At 39.1% G+C, this 14688-nt stretch overlaps 1 protein-coding gene across 3 annotated transcripts in view; it reads right to left on the minus strand.

Moving 5' to 3' along the window:
- Nucleotides 1–508: 508 nt before the first annotated feature.
- The window catches only part of LOC150102917 (UNC93-like protein MFSD11), a 424271-nt gene continuing 410091 nt past the window's right edge, over nucleotides 509–14688 (minus strand). For all 3 annotated transcript variants that reach the window (XM_090398563.1, XM_090398562.1, XM_090398564.1), the window contains exon 13: nucleotides 509–764. In XM_090398563.1, the coding sequence (XP_090254689.1) occupies nucleotides 606–764 (159 nt within the window). In that variant the 3' untranslated portion in view covers nucleotides 509–605. The remainder of the gene's footprint in view (nucleotides 765–14688) is intronic.

Genomic DNA, 14688 nt, shown 5'->3' on the forward strand with positions numbered 1-14688 from the left:
CAATAAATATCAAAACTGGTCTGGGTGGTGACTTCCCATAATACACAGAAATACACAGTCTGAAATTAAGAGTGTTTTGTATTATGGGATACTGAGGTAGTTGTGTGAAGTCTCTACATACAAGTAATCTAGGTATGAAGACACACAAACTTTCTTTGCTTATGATTGGGTAAAAGACCAAAATAAGAACCATTTCTTTTCTATGAACATTTTCCAAACAAAAAACTATTTTTTCTACGACGCACCAGAATGACAATTTATCGTTATCTTTTTGGTTTTCACTATACTGAAATTCTTCATTTATCACTAGAGTTACTGGCATATAATACAGTCCTGTATTACAGAAGCACAAAGTTAGAACTCCCCCCCCCACTCCCTTTGCCTTAATCCTTGAAAAGCCATATAATGACCTCCATTCAACTTAGGTGCCACAGTCCTCAATATCTGTGTGTATTTATCTGCTAGAACAGTGAAAGAAACCTTAATACATACATTAAAAACAGATGACTGTAATGTTTGTATGGGAATATTTATTTTAACATTTTAAATGTTAACATTTAACTTAATTTTTAGTTCATTAAAGGTTTATGCATTTCATTTTCCAGTTAACTATTGGCGGCATTTGTATGACTAGATACAAATAAATTCCATTCTACAATCCAAAATGAAAAACTGCCTGCTGTTCCAAATAATAACAGTAGTAGTAACTGGTATGCCAAAATCAGAGTTTGGGAATAGAAAAAGGCAATGGCTGCTGCAACAGACTACAAGAAATTGGAAAGAAAAAGCATATGAAATAATTAGGTTCTTTGTAATACAAATTTAAAAAAAAAAGAAAAAATAAAGTCAAAGTCAACAAAGTAAAAGGTTTAAATTAACATCTTTCTCTCATATTAGCTAAAATGTTTATTATGTCTCTATTATAACCACTCACGTAAAAAAAAACTAAGATACACAAGGGTGTGCAAGCATATATACATACTGATTTTTATGCATGAGTTCCTCCATATTTTGAATTATTTGATTCAAAAAGCAGTTACTTAGAATGAAGAGTGATCAATCAAGTAGGCCATTCTTCACATTATGATGTGACTATGGAAGAGAATGAATGTTGGAGAACAAAAAAACACATGAGAATCGCTAACCTAGATTAAAATACAGTGTTTTTTGTGGCTTTCAGCAGATCTACATATGTGCAATGCAACTTTGGTAATCCCAATCAAAATGAAGATTCTATGCTATCTCTTTCCAGATGTTTTGAAGCATGTCTATCATGACAGAATGGCAGCATTGCAACTGCTGATGTAGCTCAGACACATCCTTCTTCTGGTATACGATGTGTTTTATGCGCATGCACGCACACACACACACACACACACACACATATAAAAAAAAAGGGGGGGGTCTGGTGACCTAGGAGACCACTGGATGGAATATAACCTTCCAGTCCATCTGGTTGGAATTTATTTATTCAAGAAAGGGGTAACTGGGTTGGCATCATATGGTGGGACTATACTGGAAAAGTTATCCTTGCGATAGCTGAAGGTTTGCATAATTTTACACTATTATTATTATTATTATTATTATTATTATTATTACGGGTATCTCCATGGAGTCAGTAGACTCATCGCGGGAGACCCAAACTAGCAAAACAATATCTGTCATATCTCTTCTTGAATTCATTTACAGATGAAGAGCTCACAACAAAGTCAGGCAATGAATTCCACTCATTCACCACCCTCCAGGCAAAAAACCTTGTTCTGACACCTTTGTTAACCACACTCTTCTTTAATTTCCAGAGATGACCTCTTGTTCTTCCATCACTATCACACAGCTGAAACATTTCCCCTGCATCAATCCTATAAAAACCTTTTAGTAATTTGAATGTTTCTATCATATCCCCTCTTCTTCGCCTATCAACCAATCTCTGCAATCCACAAGCTCTCAATCTTTCAATGTAGGGAGCATTTTTTATATCACTCACCAACTTGGTCACTCTTCTCTGAACCCTCTCCACAGCCTCCTCATCTCCAAGGAATCCAGGTGACCAGACCTGAGCACAGTAATCCAAATGTGGAAGTATCAATGCTTTATAAAAGGGAATAATAACCTCTTTATCTCTGGATGTCAGTGTGTTCCTCAACAACCAAGTAATCCTATGTGCAATCTTGGACACCTTAGCAATGTGTCCTCTGAACTTCATCTCCTTATCTACCAATACCCCTAAGTCCCTAGCCTCATCAATCTCTTGGAGTACCTTTCCATCTATGTAGTACACAGCTGGTAATCTTTTAATCCCAAAATGCAAGACTTTACACTTTTCCACATTGAACTGACATCCATTTTCTTTTGCCCATTTTACCAGCTTATTTAAATCCTCCTGCAAACTTTCAACATCAGCTTGATTTTTTATTGCACTACACAACTTTGCATCATAAGCAAACAACTGAATATCTCCCTTTAAGCCGTTTCCTATATCATTTATATACAAATTAAACAACATTGGCCCAAGCACAGAGCCCTGAGGCACACCACTGGTCACCTGCCTCATTCTGGACTCGGCTCCTCCATACACCACCTTATGGTATCTCTCCCTGAGCCATTCTCTTATCCATATCACCAATTTAATATCCATTCCCATCTGCTCCAATTTGCGTAACAGTGTTCTATGGGGTATCCTGTCAAAAGCCTTAGCAAAATCCAGAAGTACCACTGTGTAGCTAGTTCCTTTGTCCAACTCTGATGTTATTCTGTTATGGATAGTTAATAGATTGCTAAGGCAGGATCTACCTTTAACAAAACCATGTTGGCCTCTATAGAGTATCATATCCTGATCCACCCATTCTTGAATTTTGTCTTTAACCAACTTTTCCAATACTTTTACCACTACTCCTGAGATGGTGATTGGTCTGTAATTCAATACTGCAGTTTTAGAGCCACCCTTATGCAAAGGAACCACTTTGCCTAACTTCCACTCCCTAGGGACCATACCAGAGTTCAAACTTAAATTAAATATCCAGGTAAGAGGGGTTGACAATTCATTTGCACATTCACGCAACACCCGAGCTGATATTCCATCTAAGCCTACCGCAGTGTTTGCATTTAAGTTCCGCAATATATTTAATACCTCTGATTCTTTAGCTTCAATTCTCACATTAGGTATTGCTATAGGTATAGAGATATCCTCACTTGGGTGATAGACTTTTGAGAAGTGATCACTCAGTAACTCGACTATTACATCTGATTTTGTCACCTCAATACCATCAGCACCCACTAAGGTTATCCTTCCGAAGTCATTCTTCCTCTTACTTGCCACATAGCGGAAGAACTCTTTGGGATTACCCTTGATCTCTTTGGCTAAGGTCTTCTCATAATCTGATTTAGCTTTTCTTACTATGCTGGTAACCTTCCTAGCTTGAGCCTTGTACTGCTCATGGGTGTCCTGATCACCCTTCTCCTTGTAAGTTCTCCATAACATTTTCTTTTTTTGTAGTTCAAGCTTGATACTACTGCTCATCCATCTAATGCCTAATCCCTGCACTATGTTTATATGTGTTTTCTTCTGTGGCACAGTTTGCATTATAAATTAACAGAGCTATGTTAGGTTAGTTGGGATAAGAACTGGGATAATTTGGCTCTTTGGTCTAGGGGTATGATTCTCCCTTAGGGCATGAAAGGTCCCGGGTTCAAATCCTGGATGAATCCAAAGTTTTTTGCCCTCCCTTGATAAGTCTTTGGACTCCCTGGAGGTGTCACATAATAATAAACTGAAGCAGCTGAGGCTATTGTGCATGTTCAATGACAAACTGAATTACATTGAACCAAGTTTCTGGGAGAAGAAATGCTGTAGCTTTCATAAAAGATGAGATGACCCACCTTCAGCTGAAGAGCCTATATAAAGGTACACTTGTTATCCAGACTAGATTCAGATGAACAGTTTTTCCAACCAAAGGGCAAATGTCAAGCCATCCTCTCTACTATGCTACAGATGCACTCAAAAATTATCATACTGATGCTCTAACAAACAATTTTGCAACTTGTTGAAAGCTTTTTCACTTGGTTATAAATTAAATTCAAGATGTCAAGAAATTACAGGGGGGGGGGGGGGTCTGGATAGTTCTGATAACCACTTAGAACAAAAATGATATTAAAGCAACTGATATAGTCCCAAGAAAGAACATACTGCCAGCAGAGTTCTTATATCCTCACATGTTCTTTCTTCTGTATAATAAAATTAGTTTAATCCTTTATCCAAGTGTGAGCAAACAAAGTTTGCGCCTGAAAACTTTCAACAACGTTCTTTCTTCTGGTTATATCAGTTGCTTTAATATAATTTTTATTCTTAGCATTTATCAGAACTTTCCAGACCCCCTACTGCATATTGTTCTTTAATCCTTTATCCAAGCATAAGCAAAGCTTGCACATTAAGTATCTTCATGACTAGGCTGTCCGTGCAGTTAGCCTAGTGGCTATGTGCTTCGCAACCATATGCCTGGGGAAGGAGTGACCTAGGCTCGATTCCCGTCGATGACGTGAGGAGCTTAAGGATCTTTCTCAGCCATAGCCAAGTTAGCCAGTCCAGTGGAGGCAGATCCAGAAGAGATACCAAGGTTGAAATAATTTCACTACTTCTATTTGAGAAACATATGACTTCTGCATTACTTCCACCTTGGTATCTCTTCTGGATCTGGCTCCCACTGATGAGACCTCAATAAAGGTTGAAACTGGCATGGGTAGTGGCCCTTCTCATAATGTATAGCATTATACAGACCTAAGAGGATGAGTGCTTTACACTATGGGATACCGATGCAATTAATGTGAAAACATTAGCCTCTATATGCAAGTAGCCTAGTCGTGAAGATACTTCACATGCACACTTTGTTTGCTTACTTGGATAAAAGATTAAACAGGAATACAACATCTTTAATCAACAACTAATGTTGATGTTTAATGGTAAAAGCACACATCTACAGATAATAATTAACTAAATTTATTCAGCTAATTAGAATATTATTATGGCAACATAGCCTAATTAGCTGAATAAATTTAGTTAATTATCTCTGGATCTGTTTGTGTTTTCTCCACTAAACATCAGTGATAATTCTCTTAATCATCCATACCAGATTAAGCAATTCTGCAAGTTAATTAAAAAAAAAATATATATATATATACATGCATCATCTATTATATTTATTAACTCTCATTAAAACAGAAAAAAGTCCTGAAGGACACAAGATCTTTAGGTCCTAACTCCAAAAAAGTGATTTTTGCAAATATTCCTTTCAAATGAGTAGTATACTCAAAACATTTATTGTGAAAGAGTAAAAACTTCTCTACAAAATGGTGTATGGTATTTTCTTTATAGATATGATAATTTCACTGTAAAATAAAGATATATAACAGTCTCAAATTTAGGTTTTGCACAAACCACATTTAGTACAAAAACTGTATTATTTTCTATAGCACACAAGAATTAATATTTCAGAAATTACTATTTTTGTAGTTCATCCACCAATTTCCTGGCACTAACTCAAGGCATCTACAGGTTATTATGACTGTAATTCATAATTAATAAAGACAAAAAAAAATACTTTAACCAGGAATGCCAACAAATAGAATACCAAAACAGGAGAGGAAAAGCAAGAGATCTTTTCAAAAAGATTAGGGAACTAACAGGGAAGTTTTGTGCCAAGGTGACAATATTGAAAAGTAAACACAAAGGATATGTTACAGAAGCTGCAGACATCGAAGAACGACGGAAAGAGTATACAGAAGCCCTTTACAGAAAGGACCCCAAAATTATTGAGAAATTTGAAGAGCAGGATTATACACAGGAACAAGTACCACTGGAGAGTGAAGTGAAGTAGGCATTGCAACAGCTATCCAGTAAGAAAGCACCAGTAGAGGATGGAATACCTATTGAGCTGCTCAAAGCCCTGGGAGAAGAGGCAGATAAAATTTTAACAGCTTTATGTCAGCGAATTTGGATCACAACTACATGGCCTAGGGAATGGAAAAAAGCAGTTTATATACCTTTATTGAAGAAAGGCAATGCAAGCAGTGCGAAAATTACAGAAATATAGCACTGATTTTGCATGCAAGTAAAGAAGTCTTACTTATGATCATTCAGAAAAGACCATTCATGAAGAGAAAAATGCGAGATGAACAGGCAGAATTTCAAAAAGGCAGAGGAACAAGAGATCAGATTGCCAATGTGAGATGGATAATAGAAAGAGTACAGGAATATCAAAAGAACATCTACTTTTGTTTCCTTGACTATAGTAAGGCTTTTGACTCTGTAGATCATGTGAAACGGATGTGTTAAGAACAATGGGAGTACCAGAGCATTTCATTATCCTTCTGAGGAATCTTTATTATGAACAAGAAACTACTGTCCAAACAGATCTTGGAGAAACTGAATATTTTACAATAGGTAAAGGGGTGCGACAAAGATGTATTTTATCTCCATACCTGTTTAACTTGTACAGCGAATACATTTTAAGAAAATGGCAGGGCTGGAGGAGTCTTCAGTTGGAATTAAAACTGGTGGAAGAAATATTAATAATTTGAGGTATGCAGATGATACCACCTTGCTAGTAGAATGCAAAGAAGATTTGGAGAAACTTATCATGAAAATTAAAGAAGAAAGTGCTAAATATGGCCTTAAACTTAAACTCAAAAAGACAAAAGATATGGCAGCATATGAACTTAATGATTTTGAAGTGGATGGGAGGAAAATGGAAATAGTTAACAATTTCGTGCTCCTAGGATCCTGAACTGATAAAGATGGGCATTGTACTGAAGAAGTTAGAAGATTATTACTCGAAAAGAAAGCAATGACGAATTTAAGGAAGATCTTTAAAGATTATTATTATTATTATTATTATTACGGGCAACTCCAGGGAGTCATTGGACTCATCGAGGGAGGCCCCAAATCATATTCATCACAACTATTTGACATTCATACAGTATCTATCATACCTCGCCTTAAACTCATTCACTGTCACAGCATCCACCACAGACTCAGGGAGCACATTCCACTCATTCACTACTCTAAAAGTAAAGAACCCAGCTCTAACACCTTTACTAACCACACTTTTGCCCAGTTTCCATGGATGTCCCCTAGTCCTCCCACAACCAGCCCTGTTCTCAAAAATATCTTCTGAATTAATTTTATAGAAACCCTTCAGTAATTTGAATGTCTCAATCATATCTCCCCTCCTCTGCCTATCAACCAATTTTTGCAACCCACAAATCCTCAACCTGTTCTCATACAGTTCATTCCACAGACCTGCTATCAACTTGGTCACTCGCCTCTGGATCCTCTCCACTTCCTCCCCATCAAGAAGAAACTTAGGTGACCAAATCTGAGCACAGTAGTCTAGATGGGGTCTTATCAAGGCTCGATACAGAGGAACAATAACCTGCTTGTCTCTGCTTGTCATCGTATTCTTCAGCAACCAAGTGAGTTGATGAGCTGTTTTGGTCACTTTTGCAATGTGTCCCCTAAATTTCAATTCCTTATCTACCAACACTCCTAAATCTCGTGCCTCATCAATTTCCTGGAGCACGGTTCCACCAATGCAGTAAACTGCCTCCAATCTTTTCTCCCCAAAATGCATAACCTTACATTTTGCCACATTAAACTGACATCCATTCTCCTTAGCCCAGACCTCCAATCTATCCAAATCATCCTGTAAAATTTTGACGTCATGTGCATTCACTATTGCCCTACCCAACTTTGCATCATCCGCAAACAAATGAACTGTTCCTCTCAGATCACTTCCTATATCATTTATGAACAAATTAAACAGCAGTGGTCCAAGAACAGATCCTTGTGGCACACCACTAGTCACAGGCCGTCTTGTGGACTCTACTCCCGAGTAAACCACTCTCTGATATCTCTCCGTCAACCACCCTCCTATCCATCTCACCAACCCTATGTCCATTCCCATATGCTGCAATTTACTGATTAGAATTCCATGTGGAATCCTGTCAAAGGCCTTGGCAAGGTCCAGTAGAATCACCGTAAACCCATTACCCTTATCCAGTTCAGCCGTCACTGTGTTATAATACGTGAGCAAGTTACTGAGGCATGACCTACCCTTCACAAAACCATGCTGTCCCCGATACAGTATCCCATTTTCTTCTATCCAATCTTGTATTTTCCTCTTGACTATTTTCTCTAAGACCTTGACAATGATTCCTGATATGCTAATCGGTCGGTAATTTACTACAGCAGTCTTGGAACCACCTTTATGCAGTGGAACTATTTTCCCCTCTTTCCACCCGCTCGGGACTAACCCAGACCCGAGACTCAAATTAAACAAAATGGTCAAGGGTACTGACAATTCTTTAGCTGCTTCTCGTACAACACGAGCTGGTATACCATCCAATCCCACAGATGTATTGACATTGAGGTTATGCAATAGACTACTCACCTCCACTTCATTCACCACAATTCCCATATAATCTACTGGTTTATTCGTTTCTCCAATGGCACCACCTGGATGATATACTTTTGCAAAGTGCTCACTCAGTAACTATCTCAACTGATTCAGTTACCTCCCTACCATCGGCATTCTTTAAAATCAATCTGCCATGTACATTTTTCCTTTTACTTGCTACATATCTAAAAAACTGTTTAGGATTCTCTTTAGCCTGCATGGCCAATGTTCTTTCGTAATCCTTTTTTGCTTTTCTTACCACACTCGTCACCCTTCTGGCCTGTGCTTTATACCGTTCATGTGCCTGCCGGTCACCCTTCTCCTTAAATTCCCTCCATAGTTGTTTCTTTTTTTTGCAACTCAAGCTTAATGGTGTTATTCATCCATTTAACCCCTACTTGATTTATTATTCGGACTCTAGGTATACAGTCAGCCATTGCGTCATACAAGCACTTCTTAACTACCTCCCATGCACAATCAACTTCTAGTCCTTGCAGTTGTACATGCCATGGCACTGAACCAATCAAACTCCTAAGCTTGTCATACTTTCCAGCCCGATAATTCCACATGTACCCTGTCTTAATTGAAAAGTCTACACCTTTAGCCACCTCCCAAGTTAAGACCCTATGATCACTCTCACCGATTGGTGAGAATGTGGTCATATTTGTTACAGTCAAATCCTCAGATGTAATTACTAGGTCAAGCACTCTCTGACCCCTAGTATTTTCCATTACATGCTGTCGCAGATAGTTATCCCTTAATAACCGCATAAAATCCAGTTCCTTCCTCCCGTGTGTCCTCTCCTCACTCCAATCAATGTGACCATAGTTGAAATCTCCCATAATAATCACCCTCCTTCCACCCATTTCTTCTATTTGCTTGTGTATACTGTCACCACCATCTTTTCCATCACCTGGTCTATAGCAGCACCCAATTGTATATTTAGTTCTGCTAGCCACAATCTCACACCAAATGGCTTCAAATGTGCTCTTTTCTCTATCCTGCAATTCAACTTCTATTCTCCTTGGGTGGAGCTCATCAGCTATCATCAACAATACTCCTCCCCCCATTTTATTCACTCTGTCATTCCTGAATACACTATACCCATCACATTCAATCCCACTAGTTATATCATCTACAGTCAGCCATGTTTCACTAATACCTATAACCTGTGGTCTGGAAGTGCCAACCATGGCCAAAAACTCTTCCTTCTTGTTCCTAATACTCCTAGTATTAGTGTACATGAATTTAAGACCCCCATTAGCCCCAACCCTACCTTGATGCCTTATATTAACTATCCCACTCAGATTTGTTGTCCTTATTTGCTCTGGCATATTATATTGATTCTTACATTCACCTGCCTCCATAAGGACTGTATCTCTACTCCCCCCCCCTAACAAATCTAGTTTCCCTGAATTTGCACATCCACTACATTCAGCAACACTTTCTCAAGTCTTCTTACACCGTAACCATTCAAATGCAAGCCATCCATCTTATATAGATCCTTTCGCCCATCAAACTCACTCCACACATCCACAAATTCCACACCACTCGTCATACAGATAAAGATAAAGATATTATCTTTACGTACGTCAAAGATAAAGATATTAGCCTCGCAACAAAAATCAGAATCGTGAAAGCAAAAGTATTCCCTGTGGTACTGTATGGATGTGAAAGTTGGACCTTGAGAAAGAGTGAAAGAAGGAAGATAGATGCATTTGAATTATGGGTTTGGAAAAGCTTATTAAGAATACCATGGACTGCAAAGCAAACCAATAAATCAGTGATAGACAGAATAAATCCAGATTGCTCCCTCAAAACTATGATCATCAAGCAAAACTTGTCAGACTTTGGACATATTATGCGAGCAAATGACAGTTTGGAGAAGATGATTATGATTGCTAAAGTGATGGAGGTAGGAGAAGAGGAAGACCAAGAATTCGATGGGTGGATGGAGTTAAAGAAGCACTGGAAATTCTGAAAGATATGAAAAGGGAAGATGAATAGACATGCAGGAGTATCAAACAGACGGGAATAATGTGGAATCAGTGAGACAGTTGAGTGGAAGAATGTACCACGAGCCAGTACTAAGGACAAAAAATGGGAATGGGATATTTAGAATAACGCATCAAGATAGGGGAGGGACAAAGGGATCACTGCATTTGATCTGAGCCTTGATTGGCTCTTCCTGGCCACAGGTTATTGGCATTAGTGAAACATGGCTGACGGAAGATGATATAGTTAGTGGGATAGAATGTGTAGGTTATAGTGAGTTTAGGAGAGACAGATAGAATAAAATGGGGGGAGGAGTGTTATTGATGATAGCTGATGAACTGCAGCCAAGGAGAATTGAAGTTGTATTGCAGGATAGTGAAAAGAGCTCATTTGAGGCTATTTGGTGTGAGATTGAGACTGGCAGAATAAAATATACAGTTGGGTGCTGCTATTGACCAGGTGATGGAATAGATGGTGGGGATAGTATGCATAAACAAATTGATGGAAGGAGGGTAATTATTATGTGAGATTTCAACTATGGTGACATTGATTGGAAGGAGGAGAGGACACATGTGAGGAAGGAAATGGATTTTATTCAATTATTAAGGGATAACTATCTGAGACAGCATGTAATTGAAAATACTAGGGGTGTGAGAGTGCTTGACCTGGTAATAGCATCTGAGAATTTGACTTTAATGAATATGACCATGTTGCCACCCATTGGTGAGAGTGATCATAAGGTCTTGACCTGGGAGGTGGCTAAAGGTGTAGAATTTTCAATTAAGACAGGGTATATGTGGAATTACAGTGCTGGTAAGTATGACAAGCTTAGGAGATTGCTTGGATCAGTGCCATGGCATGTACAACTGCAAGGGCTGGATGTCGATAGAGCATGGGAAGTGGTCAAGGAGCATTTACAGGAGATTATGGCTGATTGTATACCTAGGGTCCGAATAGTAAAACAAGTAGGGGTTAAATGGATGAATAATACCATTAAGCTTGAACTGCAAAAAAAAGAAACAACTGTGGAGGGAATTTAAAGAAAGAGGTGACCTGCAGACACACGAACGGTATAAAGTGCAGGCCAGAAGGGTGACGAGTGTGGTAAAAAAAGCAAAAGCCGATTATGAAAGGAAACTAGCTATGCAAGCTAAAGAGAATCCCAAACAGTTCTTTCAATATGCTGCAAGCAAGAAAAAAATTGTACATGGCAAAATGATTTTAAGGAATGACGATGGTAAGGTGGTCACTGAATCAGTCGATATAGTGAGTTACTGAGCGAGCACTTTGCAAAAGTATATCATACAGGTGGTGACATTGAAAAAATGAAGGAACCATTAGTTTATACGGGAATTGTGATGAATGAAGTGGAGGTGAATAGTCTATTACAGAACCTTAATGTGAATACATCTGTGGGATTGGATGGTATACTGCACGGGTGTCTTGCGTGAAGCGGCTAAAGAATTATCAGTGCCCTTGACCATGTTGTTTAATCTGAGTCTCGGGTCTGGTTTAGTCCCGAAGGTGTGGAAAGAGGGGAAAATAGTTCCACTGCATAAAGGAGGATCCAAGACTACGGTTGCAAATTACCGACTGATCAGCATATCAGGAGTCGTTGTCAAGGTCTTGGAGAAAGTAGTCAAGGGAAAAATACAGGAATGGATTGATGAAAATGAGATACTGTACAGGGGACAGCATGGCTTTGTGAAAGGTAAATCATGCCTCAGTAACTTGCTCAAGTTTTATAACAAGGTGATGGCTGAACTGGATAAGGGAAATGGGTTTACAGTGATACTGCTGGACTTGGCAAAGGTGTTTGACAGGATACCACATGGAATTTTTAATCCGTAAACTACAACATATGGGAATGGATATAGGGTTGGTGAGATGGATAGGTGGGTGGTTGATGGAGAGATATCAAATAGTGGTTTATTCAGGAGTAGAGTCCAAAAGATGGCCTGAGACTAGTGGTGTGCTGCAGGGTTCTGTTCTTGGACCACTGCTGTTTAATTTGTTCATTAACGATATAGGGAAGGATCTAAGAGGAACAGTTCATTTGGTCGCTGATGATGCAAAGTTGGGTAGGGCGATAGCGAATGCAGAAGATGTCAAAATCTTGCAGGCCGACTTGGATAGATTGGAGTTCTGGGCTAAGGAGAATGGATGTCAATTTAATGTGACAAAATGTAAGGTCATGCATTTTGGGATGAAAAGATTAGCAGCAGTATACCACATTGGTGGAACTGTACTCCAGGAGATTGATGAGGCCAGGGACTTGGGAGTGTTGGTGGATAGGCAGATGAAGTTTAGGGGGCACATTGCAAATGTAGCGAAATCAGCTCATCAACTCACTTGGTTGTTGAAAAATACCTTGACCAGCAGAGACAAGCAAGTTATTGTGCCTCTGTACCAAGCCTTGATAAGACCTCATCTCGACTACTCTGCCCAGATTTGGTCACCTAGGTTCCTTCTTGATGGGGAGGAGGTGGAGAGGATCCAGAGGTTAGTGACTAAGATGATAGCAGGTCTATGGAATGAACCATATGAGAACAGGTTGAAGATTTGTGGGTTGCAGAAATTAGTTGATAGGTGGAAAAGGGGAGATATGATTGAGGCATTCAAATTGCTAAAGGGTTTCTGGATTAATTCAGAGGATATTTTTGAGATCAGGACTGGTGGTGGGAGAACTAGGGGACACCTATGGAAGCTGGGCAAGTGTGGTTAACAGGGGTGTTAGAGCTGGGTTCTTTACTTTTAGAGTGGTAAATGAATGGAATAAGCTGCCAGAGTCTGTTGTGGGTGCTATGACGGTGAGTAAGTTCAAGGCAAGGTATGATAGATACTGTGAGAATGTCATATAGTTGTGCAGACATAATGTTTAGGGCCTCCCTCGATGAGTCTAAGGACTCCCTGGAGTCGCCCGTAATAATAATAAGGCAGGTGATTAGAATATTCTTAGACATCAACTTGGGTAAGTTTCATGGAGGGAGGAATTGGAAGGCCAGGATATCATTAGTGCTTGGGAAATTGTGAAGTAATATTTATTAGCAGCAATAGTGAGCTGTATTATACACTTTGGTGTAAAGTGGATGACAAACAATAATATACAGGAGCTGCATGTGAAAAAGAGGCTATGGAAGAGATATAAAGAGACAGGTGAAGAGAAGATGTATGAAGAATATAAAACACAGGCCAGGAGAGTAACTAGTATAGTAAGGAAGGTAAAACTGGAATATGAGAAAAAAAGATTGGCCTTAAGATCCAAAGAAACTAGGGAATTTTTTAGCTATGTGGCCAGTAGGAGGAGAAATGATTGTGGAAGAATGATATTGTGGGATAAAAATGGAAATAGAGTGACTGATGCCGAGGACATACTGGAATTGTTCACTGACCACTTTGTGTATTCCATCCTACATTCTCTCAAAACTCGTGGTATTTCACCACGAGTTTTGAGAGAATGTGGAAAGGAACTGATAGCTCCTTCGACCTGGCTTTTTAATGAAAGTTTGGCTACAGGAATGGAAGGAAGGTAAGATAGTGCCATTGCATAAGGACAGTAGCAGATTGGAAGTGTCTAATTATAGGCCAGTTTATGTGTCATCAATAGTTGTTAAGATCTTGGAGAAATTAGTTAGGGACCATATACAACATTGGGTAGATGAAGATAATGTTATCTGTGAGAATCACCATGGGTTTGTGAGGGGGCGCTCTTGTTTTAGTAATATGCTAGCCTTTTATAATAAAGTTACAAGAGCAGTAGATGAGGGAGAGGCATATACAGCAATTTTGTTGGATTTAGTGAAGGAATTTGACAGGGTCCCACAAGATAAGCTGATATTCAAGTTGCAGCACATGGGTTTGGATGTCAGGTTGGTCAACTGGATTCAGGATTGGCTGCCCGATAGGTATCAGAGAGTTGTGTATGGTGGGGCAGTTTCAAGGAGGCAGAGGGTTACAAGTGGGGTCCCACAGGGCTCAGTACTGGGACCTATATTGTTTAATCTTTATATCAATGACATTGTCAGTGGATTGCAGGGAGATGTTCAGTTGTTTGAAGATTATGTAAAGCTGGGAGTCATGCCAGAGGATTTGAATAAGATGGAGAGACGGGCAAATAAATGGGGATATCGGTTTGATACAGCAAAATGTAAGGTCTTGAGGTTTGGGACACATTGATGGTATGCTGCATACTCTATTGGAGGAGATATTATTATTATTATTACCACCCCAAGACCTCATGGAGTCA

Source organism: Typopeltis vanoorti, chromosome 9 (assembly GCF_054136105.1).
Source record: "Typopeltis vanoorti isolate ZY-2024b chromosome 9, IOZ_Tvanoo_1.0, whole genome shotgun sequence".
Lineage (NCBI taxonomy): Eukaryota > Metazoa > Arthropoda > Arachnida > Uropygi > Thelyphonidae > Typopeltis > Typopeltis vanoorti.